This window comes from Pithys albifrons, chromosome 28 (assembly GCF_047495875.1).
Source record: "Pithys albifrons albifrons isolate INPA30051 chromosome 28, PitAlb_v1, whole genome shotgun sequence".
Classification (NCBI taxonomy): Eukaryota; Metazoa; Chordata; class Aves; order Passeriformes; family Thamnophilidae; genus Pithys; species Pithys albifrons.
This window is the reverse complement of record NC_092485.1, coordinates 2,178,688-2,194,780: the sequence shown is the minus strand read 5'-3', so window position 1 is coordinate 2,194,780 and position 16,093 is coordinate 2,178,688. Positions and strand designations below refer to the sequence as shown.

At 53.9% G+C, this 16,093-nt stretch overlaps 1 protein-coding gene and 1 long non-coding RNA gene across 2 annotated transcripts; one reads left to right on the top strand and one right to left on the bottom strand.

Moving 5' to 3' along the window:
• The first annotated feature begins 384 nt into the window (after nucleotides 1-384).
• Nucleotides 385-11,251, top strand: MTCH1 (mitochondrial carrier 1). The gene is made up of 12 exons (XM_071578412.1): nucleotides 385-570; nucleotides 1,552-1,636; nucleotides 2,055-2,161; nucleotides 2,590-2,667; nucleotides 2,988-3,045; nucleotides 3,765-3,816; nucleotides 4,557-4,616; nucleotides 7,707-7,800; nucleotides 8,141-8,188; nucleotides 8,361-8,428; nucleotides 9,093-9,168; nucleotides 9,594-11,251. The coding sequence occupies exons 1-12, from the start codon at nucleotides 397-399 to the stop codon at nucleotides 9,666-9,668; spliced, it is 975 nt and encodes a 324-aa protein (XP_071434513.1). The 5' UTR covers nucleotides 385-396; the 3' UTR covers nucleotides 9,669-11,251.
• Nucleotides 11,184-15,849, bottom strand: LOC139683354 (uncharacterized). The gene is made up of 2 exons (XR_011699774.1): nucleotides 15,262-15,849; nucleotides 11,184-12,991 (listed from the first exon to the last, which is right to left on the bottom strand). It is a non-coding gene; the product is annotated as an uncharacterized lncRNA (long non-coding RNA).
• Nucleotides 15,850-16,093: the final 244 nt, after the last annotated feature.

Below are 16,093 nucleotides of genomic sequence, written 5' to 3'. Positions count from 1 at the left end.
CTTCCCTTCCCTTCCCTTCCCTTCCCTTCCCTTCCCTTCCCTTCCCTTTTCCCTTTTTCCTCTTACCCCTTTTCCCTTTTTCCCCTTCCCTTTTTCCCTTCCCTTTCCATTTTTCCTTTCCCCTCCCCTTTCTCTCCCAAGCCCCCCCTCCCCATGCCCACATCCCCCTCAGTGCCCACCACCCTCCCTCCACACACCCCCCGCGCCCTTCCCTAACCCCCCTTAACCCCTCCATCCCTCTCCTTTCTCCATCCCTCTCCCTTCCCCATCCCTCTCCTTTCCTCATCCCTCTCCCTTTCCCTCTCCCTTCCTTTCCCTCCCCCCTCCCCACGCAATGGTTCCTCCCTCCCTGCCTCCCCCCCTCGCGGTGGGCGCGCCCGACGGTGACGCGCGGCCATGGCGGCGGCGGCGGCGGCGTCGGGGCTGCCCCCGGGGGCGGTGGCGCCGCCTGGCGGTGGCGCGGGGGAGGCGGCGGCGGGCGGCGATGGCGCCGAGGGGCTGTTCGTGCTGCTGGGCGCGGGGGTCGCCGCCGCCAGCCACCCCCTGCTCTACGTCAAGCTGCTCGTACAGGTCCGCCCTGGGGCCTGCGGGGGGCACCGGGGGGTGAGGGACGGCCGTGAGGGGCGGAAAGGGGAGAGGGAGGTGGGCCCGGGGGATCTGTGGGGTTGAGGCCTCTGTGAGGGGGGTGGCTTGGCCAGAGGTGGGCAGTGGTGGCACTGTGCGGGGTTGTTGGTCATAACGGGACCCACTGTGCGGTGGGGACAGCTATAGGGTGTGGGACACCTATAGAGTGGTAGTGGGATATAATGGGATGTAGTGGGGCATATAATGGGATGGAATGGGGGATATAATGGGGGGTCAGGACCCCAGTGTAATGGGCTCCTGTGGAGTGTCCCTGTGGAGACCTCCATGGGATGGGGTTGCTGTATACAGTGGTAACAGGACCCCCTGTGTGGTGAGGACAGCTGTAGGGTGTGGGACACCTATGGAGTGGTAGTGGGATATAATGGGATGTAATGGGGCATATAATGGGGTGTAGTGGGGGATCAGGACCATAGTGTAATTGAGGGGGGGTGGACTCCTGTGGAGTGCCCAGTGGGGACCTCTGTGGGATGGGGATCACTATATACAGTGGTAACAGGACCCCCTGTAGAATGGAGGGTACCTTTAGAGTGGTAGTAGGATATAATGGGATGTAATGGGGCATATAATGGGATGTAATGGGGGATCAGGACCCCAGTGTACCAGAGGGAGGTGGAGGTGCTCCTATGGAGACCTCCATGGGATGGGGATCACTATGTACAGCCCCCCTGTTATAAGAGGACCCCTGTGCAGTGGGGACACCTGTAGAATGGAGGGCACCCACAGAGTGGTAGTGGGATGTAATGGGGGATATAATGGGATGTAATGGGGGATCAGGACCCCAGTGTAATGGGGGAGGTGGGCTCCTGTACAGTGTGCCTGTGGAGTTCTCTGTGGGATGGGGATTAGTCTATGCAGTGGTAACAGGAGCCCCTGTGCAGGGACCTGCTCACAGGGTGTCTCTTGCAGGTTGGGCATGAGCCACTGCCTCCAACTGTGGGAAGAAATGTGCTGGGAAGGAAAGTTCTGTACCTGCCTGGCTTCTTCACCTATGGTGAGTGAAGGTCCCTCCAAAACAGCCCTGCAATAACCTGTCCCCTGCCCGGCTCATTTGTGTTGTAGATGGAGCCCTCAAGGGACAGAAAGACCAAGAAAAAGGAAGGTAATATGTTTAGAAGGGAAAAAAAAGTTGTTATTACTTTGCAAACTTGTCTTGCAGCCCTTTCAGGTGAGCAAAACCATTAAAATATGAGAAGTAGCCCAAAATACTGGAGCTTTCCTTCTAGATTAGACAGATAACTGGGAATAAGGATTCTTGGCATCCTGTATGAAGCTTATTTAGGACTGTTACAATAATAAATCACTTATGGTGGGACTGGTGTGGTTTTGGCTGAATACTGGAGGTGTTTGGGGTGTCTGGCCATGAGCTGACCCCTTCCTGACTCACAGCAACCTGGTGTTTTCTCACCCAGCCAGACACATCGTGGAAGTGGATGGGAAAAGAGGCCTCTTCCGTGGTCTGACTCCTCGCCTCATCTCAAGCACTTTATCAACCATCACCAGGGGGAGTGTGAAGAAGGTAAAGGTCGGATTCTCTCTCCATTAATCACGTTGCTGGGTCAGTCAGTGCTACTGCAGCAGAGCTGGGAGCCTGCAAGTGCCTGCAGCCAGCCAAGACTGCTCGTGGAGGACTGATGCACCCATCCCTCTCCATGTCCTGAGGGCTTGGAATAATCCTCCAGTGCCCATATCCCCAGAACTTTTATTTTTAAACAATTTTAGTTTAATATGAACATTCCCTTGCCTTTTAGCTTTTGTCAGCAGTTTCATGACCCCTCTCTTCCTGTATTTTACTTTCCACCCTTCCTTCTCCTGTGCTCCTTCTTGCCTGTTTGCCTTCTCCTATCTAGAGTACAACTGGTTGTGGTTTCCCCATCCTCAGACATTGAGGGTTTGTGGGTCAGCATCTCCATCAGTTTTGACCATGTTTCTTCCCTCTCCACTCAGGCTTTTCCACTGGAAGACATGGAACACGTGTCTAACAAGGATGATGTGAAAACTTCCCTTAGGAAAGTGGTCAAAGAGGTGAGAAATGGATATTGAATGTTAATGAGTGATTAGGAGGATCCCACTGGGGATATGCCTGGAGAGCAAAGGAGGCTTAAAAAAAGGAGGCTTGAACTGTGGGTGTGATTACTTGGAGAGGAACTTGGGGTGAGAAGTCTGTGCTGTTCCATAGCTATTCTCTGTCCATCCATGAAATACTTCACAGGAACAGAGGTTTGCCATGAAGAACAGATTTCCAGAGGAACCCAAAATGGGTTTCCCCACACTGAGGGAAAGGGCCTGATGAGTGCAGGTGGAGCAGCACGGTTTCTAATGCAGGTGTGGTTTGTTCTCCCCAGACATCCCACGAGATGATGATGCAGTGTGTGTCCCGTGTTGTCTCACACCCGCTGCACGGTGAGTCCTGTCCCTCCTCCTCCTCCTGCCCCCTCCAGGCTGAGGATCACCCCAAAACCCTGTTCACTCACAGCTCTTCATCATAGAAGGCTGATACCTGGGTTGGCCTTCAGGGACTAACCCAGCTGAGTGACAAACTGCTCTCTTCCCATTCATCCAAGTGCTTGTCCCAGAGATCCCATTGGGTTTAGGGGCAGTAGCAGCCTTCTAGTACCTAAAGAGAGCTGGAGAGGGACTTTTTACAAGGTTCTGGAGTGACAAAACAAGGGGGAACAGCTTCAAACTGCCAGAGGACAGAGTTAGTTGGGATATTGGGAAGAAATCCTTCCCTGTGAGGGTGGGCAGGCCCTGGCACAGGGTGCCCAGAGAAGCTGTGGCTGCCCCATCCCTGGAAGTGTCCAAGGCCAGGTTGGACAGGGCTTGGAGAAACCTGGCTTAGTGGAAGGTGTCCCTGCCTGTGGCAGGAGGTTTGGAAGAGGATGATCTGTCAGGTCCATTCCAACCCAAACCTGTCTGTGATTCTGCAAAATTCTTCCTGCCAATTACAGGCTGAGGAAAAGCACCAGTTTCTAGTGAGTCTTGCAGTGCTGAGGAGCACTGAGAGCAGCTGGACATGCTGTGCATTGAGGGAAGGGAGAGCAGGTTGCATTTTCCTTCACATCCATTGCAAGCCAGAGTGGATTTGTTTGTTTATCAGCCTCGTGTTTCTTTCCTCCCAGTGATCTCCATGCGCTGCATGGTCCAGTTCGTAGGCCGGGAAGTCAAATACAGGTGAGTGGCTGCACCTCTGAAGAGTCTGGGGGTCAGGGGTGCCAGATGCTCCCATGCCTTGAGAAATTCAGCAGTCCAGGAGGTTTGGGAGAGCAAAAAATGAATCTGAGCTGTGGTTAGAGGGTGGCTAACTGTGGGATGAAGTGACATCTGTTCCACCTCGTGCCCGTGGGGTTTGGGGCTGTAACACACCTTGCTGATCACACACTGAGTCTCCTGCCTTTTTGCTTTAGGTGTTAATGGAAAGGGAAGGCAGCAGGGAGGCAGAGTTGATAGTACAAAGCATTGCAGGGTTTGTCCAAGTCCTTTTCCAGCACTATCTGCCCCTCTGCAGCCACATGGAAGTGTGCTATACAGGATTGCAGCTAACCTGTGGCAGCCAGCATGAATTCCCAAAGGCAGGACAGAGTCCTTGGGTTGAGAATCAGCTTAATCAAACCATATTCTGTGCCGTGGCTGTGGCACTTGTGTCCACTCACACAAAGCCACGCAGAGCTCTTGTACCTCCAGCATTAACAATTGTCTGCAGGGTGAGTGTTGTCCCTGGTGTCATTGCAGACTGGCAGAGGGCAGACACGACCTTCCTCCCCTCACACCTTACTGGTGTGAGGAGAATTAGCTGCCTTCTGCTGGAATGATGTCTGGGGAGACACTGCTGTGGCTGGGGGTGCATGTGAAGCTGCACAGGGCAGGGATGGAACACCCTCTGCACACTCACAGCTCTTTTCCTTTCTTGGCAGTGGTGTGTTCAGTGCCATTGGCAGGATATTTAAGGAAGAAGGCATCCTGGGATTCTTTGTGTACGTGAGTTGTTTAAAGATTTTCTCCCTCAGTCCAAAGGCACCGATGGCTCTCGTGGCTGCTCTGCCAACCTCAGCCAGAGCCACACTGAGCTGAAACCTTGTCTGACCAAGGGACTCTCACATCACTTCCGTGAGCCCAGGTTACATCTGTGCCTTTGACAGTGCTCCAGCTTGACCATTAAGTTTGCCCCAGCTCTTATCTTCAATCAAACCGTCAAAGCCCAGAGGAAACACTGCATTTGTCCTTATCTTTCTTTTTCCCTTGACGCTTCTTTGTGTTTCAGTGAACCATTTACAGCATTTGTTTCTGCAACAGGCACCAAGCTCAGGTGCAACAATAAGATCCCTTGTTGAAATGAAAGCCAGGGCCTGGATAAGCAGCACATTCTCTGCAGGGCACCTTGGGTGCTTGTACTGAGCTGGTGGCAGCAGGTTTGTCGGTGTGGTGGGAGTGTGATGCTGCCTTGGCTCAGCAGCCTGGACCAGGAGGAGCTGAAAGGTGCTTCCAGCTCAGTGTGGCAAATTGGTGGCCTCACTGAAATGGAAGCTTAGTGGACACCTTTTTGCTTGAACCCTTAATTAAAGCTGCCTGCCTTTCTTTTTTGCATCTACATAAAAGCAGAACCACCTGCTGTCTCTGCTTGTGGTGAGGAGATCACTCACTTTATTATGTCAATGATAGTCAAGGCAGCTCTGAGATTTCAGGAGGGGTTTTCAGGATGCCTTTGGCTCTGTAATTACAAAATGTGGGCCTTCAGATGAGACATGAATGCATCAGGAAGAGGGAAGCAATCAAGGGGAAAGGGCCAGGGGTTGCAGAGTGTCACTGCATCCTCCTTTGGCAGCTAACAGCTTCTCTGCTAAGCTGTGCAGCTCCAAATACCCTCCATCAAATCCAGGTTCCTCTGGGATGGTCCCTGTGTGTGGGGTTTGGTTGGAGCAGCCTGCCCACACCCCTCCACCTCCCAAGGAAGTGATATGAAAGCAGCTGCCACATTCCCTTCCATCCACATAAAATAAACACTCCTGGTTGCCTAATTAAACTTAATAGTTCACAGGAAAGGCTTTAACACAACCCAAATTGTCTCAGGAGGGCTCTGAAGTTCTGCATGCTCTATAACCCTGTTAGGAAATCCCACTGCTGTGAGGGGAACACAAACTGCATCTGAAGGACCAGACTGCTGTGTTTCTCCTCTCAGCCCTCCTGGTGCAATCCCAGCACATCCACTGCCTTAAAATCATCACAGTGCACTTGTTTCTCGTGGCCTTATAACCCCTACACAGCAATAACAGGGACACACACACTCTGAAGGAGTGCCTGGCTAATGATAAAGACTTTTCAGGGGGTGGATTTATCTCCTGTCCCCTCATGTGTGCAGCAGGCTCCTGCCAGACCAGAAAAGTGTTCCCTGAGCTCTGAAACTGCTGTGCATGGTCAGCTGAAAGGTGGCTTGTCCCAGCTCTCTCACATCAGTGTACATCATTCAGGCTTCCTCATCTGCCTCCTGCTGTTCCAGCTTTCCATAATTTTCCAAAAATATTCCTAGTCCAGATCTTGGACATCTCATCACATGTGATAATTGTACCAGTCACTTTATTATGTCAATAATAGTAAAGGCAGCTCTGAAATTTCAGAAGGGGATTTCAGGCCTGATGCCTTTGGCATGTTGGGGTTTTTTAACCCCTTTTTTCAGCAATCTCAGAGCCCTGGTCTCCAGCATCCCATAAACACGGGGCCAGCATTTGTCATTATTTTGGAGGGGGAGAGAGGGATGGGATCCTTATTGCAAGTGGAACAAATGATCCAGTTCTCTATCAACACATGAGTGAGGTTTTCCTTATGTGGCTCCCCTGGCCTAGCCTTTTGTTTCTGGACTTTATTAAGCCCTCATCATATCTGCAGCAGCTCAGGGGCCTCAGACTTGACTTTGACTTACAGAAAGGATGTTTTTTGCAAAGGCTGAAAGCCAAACACAAAGCAGACCATTTCTTTGGGACCAGAGAGCTTTGATTTCTTTGTCCTTTTCGCTGCTCTCCTGTCTTACATCTTTTAAGCCAGTGGATCTTCTGTTGAAGAGTTCTGCTGTGCTTGGCCCCTGAGACCTCAGCTGCATCCCCAGAGCTGCCAGGGCCTTGACAATACACAGGTTTTCTGCAGGAAGTGCCAGCACAGAGTGCTGGATCAGAGTCCCAATTGCTTCTCTGCTGCTGCAGTGACCACAGCAGGAAACAAAACTGGTCCCCTGCTCCGAGAGGCAGCGTTGTGTTTGGGAAGGAATGAATAAATCAGTGCTTGGAGGTGGCTCTTTCCAGCCCAACAAACACTTATGTGGCTCCCAACAGGCTCATTTTCAGAAGAACTGACCACATCTGGTGAAACACAAGTTTAACACGCACCTGGATCCTTTTGTGGTGGAACAACCCCTGCAGAAGCAGAAAACCCTGTGCTCAATGGCTGCACTGGTGAAACAGATGCTGCCAAAGCACCAGCAAACTGGAGAAACCCTTTGAAATATTTTGTTCGTGTGTTTAGTGCTGTTACCTTCAGAGGCTGGGGGTGCTGGTGTTTCTGGGAGGTGTAAATCAAAGCACTGTGCCCTTGGGGGCAGCATGGACTGGGAAAAATCAGAGGACACAAGTGCTGACCCAGTTAATCCCACTATGCAAAAGGGCAGGTTGTGCAGGAATAACCCCCCTCATTTTGATTTCTAGAAGAAGGGAGATTTCACAGAGAGATGAACTTCTCATTCTGCGTCCAAAAGAGCATCTGCAAAAATGGAAACCACTTCAGTGCCTCACTTGGATTTCTGGGCAGGAGTTGGGCCAAGGAGGGATTTGGGATAAAACAAGGGGACTTGAGTCATGCCCAAACAACAAATCCCAAACACTTTTCACTCCAGAGCTGAGTGAAGGCTGGGAGATCTCTTCCCTGAAATATTCCCCTCTTCCTTTCAGTTTCTCCCAAAATAAAGATGCTTTTGGGGGGATGGGTTTCCTCTGTGCTGGGGGAGAGGAGGAGGGCTGGGCACCTCAGGAGGTGGCACTGGGACCCTCCTGCACCTCACAGCCCTCCCTTTGCTGTTGCAGTGGTTTAGTCCCCCACATCCTGGGGGATGTCATCTTCCTCTGGTGCTGCAACCTCGTGGCTCACTTCATCAACACCTACGCAGTGGATGATAACGTGAGTGGAAGTGCCTGGGGGAGGGTTTGGGGTCTGCACCGAGCACCTGCAGTTGGAAGGAGTTACTGGAAGGCCGGGGCTACTTTTGTGAAGACACCTGGCTTTGGGCTGAAGGTGCTGTCTCTGCTCAGGGCTGTGCTTGACCTCCAGTTTGGGGGATCAGATTTGACAATAGATGTCTTTCCATATTCACAGCTGGGGTGCAGCGTGGTCACTGTTGCTTTCTGCCTTGTTCCCCTGCCCCACACCCTTTGCCTCAGGCCCCGGGGGCTGTCAAGCAGTGACTGTGCCAGCCTGATACCATTCCCCTCTCCACAATCACTGTGGTTTCTCTTTGCAGTTCAGCCAGGCCTCGGTGATCCGGAGCTACACTAAGTTCGTCATGGGGGTACGTAGGGAACTGCCTCATCCTTTCCTCTCTTCCTGCCATCTGGGGGGTGAGAGATTGTGGGCAGGGGGCAGAGACTGGTCTGTACTTTACATCCAAATGAGGATAATGTGCAAGAGCTTTTTTTGACATGATGAGCGTTAGAGAGGCTGCTGGTTTTCTGTGCTTTCAGATCGCTGTGAGCATGCTGACGTACCCATTCCTTCTCGTGGGAGATCTCATGGCAGTGAACAACTGTGGGTATGTCCCTCGCACTGAGATCTAAAGATTTCCTTTCCTTTCTTGCAGCCCCTTGTTCGAATCTGCTGCTAACGACCGTAAAGCTTTCCTACAGAACCATAAACTCTGTGGCACCTCGCAGAGCTGGCTCGTTACCTCTCCCAGGTTGCTTATAATTTTAGATCAGAGGGCACAGACATGAGCTGCACAAAAGAGAAAGAGGGAGAGTTGTGGTGCTGTGGTCCAGTGTGAGCTAGACTGGAGGCAGAGGGATCAAGGGGACTGTGCTGGCTCCAGGGAGGGGCACAAGAGAAGCAAAGCTCTTACTGCAGTGATGGGTGCAGGCAGGAGCAGGACCAGGCTTGCTTTCCCAATTCCTGCAAGAATTGTGCTCATGGGAAGGGGATCCGAGCAGCTGGTGCAATGTTTTCTCGATGCCTGTGGGCTCTTGAAGGTGTAGATACAGTCCTGGACTCGTAACGTATCCAGATAATGCTCCTTGTTTGTACACTCCAGGGGTAATGAAATGACATGATCTGATGCACTGTAAATAACAGGCTGGTCATTTGGCTGCCAGCCCGGTGTGGAGACTGTTACTGTGTCCTCACTTCCACTCCCTACTGCTCTCCTGTTACCTGTCTGGGTGACCTGATGTCCCTCTCAGCTGTTTATTGTTGCCACGCAGGTTGCGTGCCGGCCTCCCTCCCTACGCTCCTGCTTTCACCTCCTGGATCCACTGCTGGAGGTACCTCAGTGCTCAGGTGAGGGGATGGGGCACACACTGCGCTTTGGGCTCCCTCTGCTCCTTCCCAAGATCTCCAGCGTTCCCCAAAAGTGCTGCATCCTTGACCTGGTCTGTAACCTGCTTCTGTCCCTCATCCTGGCACTGGTACCAGCCATGGCAGTGCTGGCCTGCCCATTACATGCCCTGAGCTTGCAGCCTGCAAACTTTCAGCCTGTGCATTGCAGCAAAGTGTCTCTGCCCCTCTCCATCCATCATCCCTGGGGGAAATGCCCAACTCCAACACCCACAGGGCTGAAACCCCACTTTGTCCTGCATAGCAGCCCAGGGTGCCCAGACCTTTCAGCCCTGCCCTGGGCACGAGTCAGGGCCTGTTAAACCAGCTGCAGTTCCCTGGCTGGGCCTCAGCAGGGCTGCCCTGACCTTGTGCTCTCCTGTCCTCAGGGGCAGCTGTTCCGTGGCTCCAGCCTGCTCTTCCGCCGGGCTCCCATCCCAGCCGCCGCCTTCCCCATGGACTGACCCTCGGCAGGGGCAGCACATGGACGTGGACTCCTCCAGAGACCCTGAGCTTGTTTCAATATGTGTATCTTTCTATTTTCCAATCTGAAGTTCGTGGTGCCAGAGCTGACACCTCCTCTCCAGCAAGGCCAGCAACAGACTGGCTTCTGGCTCCAGCTGGACCAAAGCTCCATCTTCATGGCTGTCTCTACTGGGATGTGTAGCAGAGAGAGCAAAAGGGCCTTGCCTTGTCTCTTTGGTCCAGGCTGTAGCTCTGGAGTCACTGGGGAAGTCCAGGAATCCAGAAAATGCCCAGGTACTAAAGGAGCCAGCCCTGAGATGCAGAGACAAAAGAGTGCTTTGTGCTGCCTGAGCTGAGAAGCAGCAGGAGATCCAAGGTCACCTCGCTGCAAAGGTTATCCCAGGTGACAGCCTCCTGCCTCATCCTCCCTGGAGAGGGCACACCTTGGTGTGGCAGGAGCTCATCCTGGGCAGGGTCAACCTGGGATCCATATTTAAGGTTTAAGGGTACCTGAACACCCGGGAGCATCCCACCTCCCACCGGTGTGAGAGGGTAATTACAGGGTCAAAACAGAAAAGGGAAACAGAGTTCCACTGCAGAGAACAGCAGAGTCCCAAAGAAACAGGTACAGCTCAGCTCAAGGCAGTGTTGGGGCATATTCACGGAGAGGGCACCTGGGGAGGGATGTGCACTGCAGTTGTCACTGTCTGGGGAAGGATTTTTGTATGTAGGATATGCCCAACAGAGCTGTTGGGTGGGGTGGAAGGGGTGCTGGTTTGGACTGGTCCGACTGTATTGATGAGCATCTCCCAGGCAGCAGCAGCAGCAGCATGAGCTCTGCTGGGCTCCAAACCCATGGACATGGAGGCACTGGATGCTGGTGCTACACACAAAGGGCTCCCTTGCAGCAGGGGCACATGGTCCAGGAATAAAGGAATAAACCTGGAGCTGGCCAAAGGCTCACAAGGCATCGGGGTTGAGGGCTCAGAGGAGCATGGCTGGCTCTGTGTGTGTAGCAGAGCTCACCAGTGGCAGCAGGGCAGGATTTGTGCTCAGACAAGAGGTTTTTTGCACCGGTCTGTGCTGTGGTGGCAGCCAGGCAGATTTCCCCCATGCTGGTTCCCCCACGAAGCAGTCTTTTGCACAGAGGTGATGCTGCACTCCCTGGGAAGAGGTTTTGGGGTCTGTGAGCAGGTTCCTGTGTGCTGCAGCAGCACCAGCTGGGGTCACATCTCATCCTGGTCCTCTGGAGACCCCAGCCTGCCATCACACAGGGCTTTTCTCCATCAGGCAGGGTCGATCCACACCTCCCAGCCAGAGCTTGCAGGATAGTGGTGGTACATGCTGGGAACTGGCAGTCCCCACCCAGCTCCCTTTGGTGTTGTGAGGTTGGTCCTGTCCTCCCTCCCTCCCTCCCTCCTTCCCTCCCCCCCTCCTTCCCTCCCCCCTTCCCTCCCCGTTTGTGCTACAGTAACAGAAGTTAAATAATGCATGGACCTGTTCCTAACACCAGAGATGATTTCAAAGAGGATTTAATTATGTTCCAAAATACAGTTATAAAACAGCTCTTGGGTGTTCCTTTTTTTTTTTTAAGAGTGATTTTTTTTCCTACATAGCAGGCTCCTGAGGTTTCACTTTAAGTCAGACACTTCCTTTGGTCTTTTCCCCAAAGCAGGGGCTAAAACAGCTGTTACAAAACGCAGTTTCCCCCTGATTTTCCTTGGAAGGTCGGCAGGTTTAGGCTGAGCAAACTGCATTGGGTGCACCTGGAGCGAGGGTGGAGGCAGCAGAGGGCTTGGCTGCATGAAACAATATACATGGAATTAGGTGTTTGGAGCTAAAATTGACCCTGGGGTCTTCTGGAAGGGGTGTTGGAGACCCTTTGCTGATGTCAGACTGTCAGGTGGGCTCAGCCACTCCATCTTCCCTCTAAGCTCCCAGGATCCTCACCCACCAGCCTTTTATCACTGGTTTCTGGCCTGCTCCAACACTGGGCACTGCATCTCCCAGATCACACACCACCTGCTCAGGAACATGTACCTTTACCCTCCAAATTAAGGCCACTTTCTGCTGGTCACACACCTGTGAAACCTCGTGCAGCTTGTGCACAGCCTGACTGCAGTCCCTGCATTGGAAAGTGCTATTTCCTGTCCTTTGAGGAATTTACTTAAGGAATTCACCTAAGGAATTTACCTGAACCTGCACCAAGGCAAGCATCCTGCTAGTAATTTCTGCCCAGTCCTCCAGGACTCACAAACTTTGCAGTAAACACAACACTTGAATATAGTTTTTTTAATTCAATTTAACTGAAAACTGCATTTCAAAGCTTTCAGTGTGCTGCTTTACCTTTAAGCAGGGGCTGCCATTCTTAGGATGATTAAATATTTTGTCACCTCTTCCCATTTCTATCGCTGGTTCTTCTCATCCCACACTTCATTTGATGTATCCCACCCCAAGGACAGTGTCTGCACCAGGAGCAGGCAAGGAGACAACTCAAACCCTGGCTGGGCATCCCTTAAGTTGCTGCCCCATTTGCAAGTGTTTGGCTGTGCTGAAGTAGCTCAGCCGATAGGGATGGGGCCCCATTCCCACCGGAGAGGCCATCCAGGGTGAAACATGTGCTCGGGAGAACAAATGAAGGGCTGGGAGGAGGAGGTTTGGGTCTGGCGCCCGGGATGGAGCCGGGGATTTCTCCCACCAGTGCTCTTCTATCCACCCAGGAAACAAACCTGTGTTTAAATATTGACTCTCCTGCACAAAACTGGGATGGGTGGGGATCGCTGCCGTTTATCAGCCTTCAGTGGAAAACAGAGATTGCCGGGACTTTGGCCTCATCTGCTCCCAGCTGCCTGGGGGAGAGGGGAGGCAGCGACCGCAGCCGGGAGAGGCAATCTCAGGTCAAGGCTGGTCTGTCTCTCTGCAGAGCTGGATGCTTGGGTCTGGCAGGATTTAAGGAGCAGAGAGATGCTGGTAGAGCCTCAGTGCCCAGGGAAGTGCAGCTGACCTCTGCATCATCCTCCCCTCTCCCCTGCAGAGCCATCCTGCTAAAGACCTTTCAGTTCAACCCAAACTGAACTCCGTGCCATGCTGCTCTCCCGCTGTGGAGCCAGGAGGGAAATGTCCCAGCAAACCTCTCCCAGTGATTGTACAGTGTCCATCTCCTTGGTGTCTGGGCAGCAGGAAGGCTGCCAGCCCCCTGGCAGTGACAGAGGGCCCCATGTTGCAGCCGTGCACAAGGAAGTGCCCTGTGGCACCACTGCCCTCGATAAGGCTGTTTGTGCTGTTCCCCCGCAGCGCCGAGCTCCATGTAGGCAAATAATTCCTTTAAAAAACAAACATATATATATATATGAAAAAATAACCCTCACAGAGGAGATCCTGCCGCCAGGGTGGTGGGACTGGCTCCTGCCAGGAAATGCTCAGGGTGGGGACTTGGACCAGACCCAGGCACCAGTGGCACAGTGGCCCTGGACTTGTCTCTTGTCTTCACATGGAGCAGGGTGGCCCCGTCCGCTGGGATGGCTTTCACCTGAAGAGGGGGTTTTGGAGGAGCCAGGTCCTGCTGGATTACCCCCCTGGACAAGGAAAGTCACAGCTGGAAACAAGAAGAGGCCGTGAAGGTCACAGTAGGAAAGCTCGGCACGGTGCCCTGATGCCACGCTGGCGGTGGCAGCCTCGTCCATCACTGGTGGCTGGTAAGAGGATGGGAAGAACGTGGGGAAGCTGCTTTCCACTCTCTCCCTTGCCTGCTTCGGTCCTTTTTTGGGGGGAAACTCCCTCAAATCCCCCCAAGCTGAGACACCTTGTCCCCTCCCAGGATAGCAATGCTCCCGGGGGGAGCTGTGTTTTATCCCGCCCTTAGGAGACCTTGTGGGAAAGAGATGGCAGCACGAGGTCAGCCAAGACTCCTTTCCCTGTGGCCAGTGTGGCTGCTCCACACCTCCCCTGGCATTTCCCAATGCCAGCCCCCCACCTGGGGGAAAAGCAGGAGGGGGAAAAAACTCTCTCCAGCTTTACCTTCAGCTCCTCTCCCTGTGCCGTGACCCCGTGGCCAGGCCGGCATGGCCGAGGCTCTGCCATTCGAGGCACTGCCGGCCCTCGCCGGCAACGTGTGGGCCCTCCAATCCCTCGGAATGGAGGTTCTCCCTTAAAAGAGAGCATAGCGCAGGCGGCTCTTGTCAGGCTGCCAGAGGAGGCCGGAGCAGCGTCACATGCCGCAAAGTTTTACAAGGCGAGCGAGTGTCTGGGGAGAGGGACGGGAGAGGCAGCGACGCACGCACGCCCTCGGACGCACATGGAGACACCTCCTCCGGCCTCCCTCCGGCTCTCATCCCAACGTTTATTGTTTTCTTTTTTTTTTTTACCTCCTTTTCTGTTTTGTTTTTTTTTTTTTTGGAAGAACAAAGACTTTGGGGTGGGTTGGCACGGTTATTTTTCCGGGGGTTGGTGTCGGTGGATGGAGGGGGAGGCTGGAGGTGGAGGGGGGGAGCTTGGATGCGAGAAAGTCCCAAATTTCCCTGGTTGAGTTGCCAAGATCGTGTGTGTGAAACTTAAAGGAGGAAAGGCAGGGAGGGGGGAAGGGGGGGAAATAATTAAAAAATAAAATATGATGACGTCACTCGGAGCAGGGGTGCCTTCCCTGCTGCCTGTCAGATGCGCCTGAAAAGAACAGGGCAATAAAACAACAGCCGCCTCTGTCTCCCTCGTTAAACACGGCACTAATTGGATGTTAATTTTTCCTTGCTCTTCTCGCTGCTCGATTGTGAGGGCTCTGCCTGGCTCTCCCTCTCTCGCTTCCTTTCTTTCCTGTTGCAATGCTCTTGGCAGCTCTGGGGGACTCTGGACTGTGCGCTCTCCTCCCGCTCGTGGACTGGAATAATTCAGGAGCTGGGAGAATTAAAAAGGACGAGGCGCGGGGGCGAACGGTTCCGAAACGGGGCGGGCGTGATGGATTTCGAGAGCCACAGTAATCTCCCCGTTTCCCCTGCGTTGTCCTGCTGACTTGGAGCTGTTCTCTTTCCTATTTGATTTCTCTTTCCCCCCCCCTTTTTCCCTTCGCTTTGGGTTTGGGCTGCCAGGCAAAAATATATGTTTCCAAAAAACCAGTAAAGAAGGGAATAAAAAAGGAGAAAAAAAGACAGGAAAAAAATAGAAAAAATGCTAAAAAAGGGGGGAAAGCTAAAAAAAAAAGAAGAAAAAAGGCGAAAAGAAGAGGGAAAAGAAAAAAGCCTGGTTCAATGACGACAAACCCCCAAACCTCCTCCCAGCTCCCCCCGTCTCGCCGCGCTGCCTAACCCCTGCGTGGAAACAGGCGTTTTAGGGAGCCAGAGCAGGAAGTTGTTGTTCTCTGTCTTGCCCAGGTCATCCTTCCAGGGTACGTGTGCAAGGGCGGTGGGCACGAGGGGCTCGGTGGGCACCAGCAGCCATCAGCCGCCCCCCACGTGGGCGAACAGCGGAGGGGGAGCAGGGGCCAGGCGGCATTTTGGGGGACGCAAGAGGGGCCCAAGGGACAGGATGGGTGGGGGAGCGGAGGGGAGGGAGCGGGAGGCGGAGGTGGGGGGAGAGAGCGAGAGCCGGGGAGTAAAGTCCTACCTGGGATCGGTGCCAACTTCCTGCAAAGGGTTACAGACCCGCGGCTTTGAGAGCCCACCAGAGGCGAGTGCGCTCTTGTCACGGTTCCAAGGCGAGATGAAGGCAGCGGGAACAGGTACAGCAGATGCCGAGTGGCCTCGTTTGCCCGCCGAGCAGGGCTTTGGCTCGATTTAAACCTCGCCAACGAGGAGGCTTCGGTGCTCCCGCCGGCGGGGGCCTCGCCGTGCCGGCACGAGGCCATCGGGTGCCAAGGGTGGGGTGCGTGGCTCGGTGGCAGGGGGGGCTGTGTGTGCATGGCAAGGGGGGGCCTGCGCTGCTCGTTCGCCTCCTCGCCGTTTGGATTAACATGCGGAAGATGCGCCTGTCACTTTGCTTACTGTCAGCGCCGGCTCGGGGATGGGTGACGGCTTTGTTCGGCGCAGCCGGGGGAGCTGTGCCAACTCGGACTTGGCAGGCGAAGCCGGGTGGGCAGGGAGAGGGGGCCGAGGGAGCGGGCAGGGCTGCTGGGGCGGCTGTGGAGGGACGTGGCCGCAGGCCCATGTCTGAGTGCAGTGGGTTGCTGTTGGCGTGCGCCTCCCTCTCCCTCCCTCTCTCCCGCTCTCGCCTGCGCCCAGGCTGGTGCAGACAAAATGAAAACGTGTTTTGTTTTGTTTTTTTGGCATCTCCCCAGCAGCGCTACCAACCCCAGCTGCCCCCCCTCTGCTCCCTTCCCCAACCCGACACGACTCCCTTTTACAATCGGCACAAACCAGGTGCTACGGCAGCGACGAAATAAGGCCAAAAATACCCCCTGGCACCCAAACCGCCCCCAAACCACCACCCTTGGCAGTGG

What these genes read in the sequence shown, in the direction of transcription:
- MTCH1 (XM_071578412.1), top strand. Translation starts at nt 397, where the DNA reads ATGGCGGCGGCGGCGGCGGCGTCGGGGCTGCCCCCGGGGGCGGTGGCG. An exon ending in CCAGGGGGAGTGTGAAGAAG is followed by an intron (nt 2,162 to 2,589) that starts GTAAAGGTCGGA and finishes CTCTCCACTCAG; the next exon opens with GCTTTTCCACTGGAAGACAT. An exon ending in CCTACGCAGTGGATGATAAC is followed by an intron (nt 7,801 to 8,140) that starts GTGAGTGGAAGT and finishes TTCTCTTTGCAG; the next exon opens with TTCAGCCAGGCCTCGGTGAT.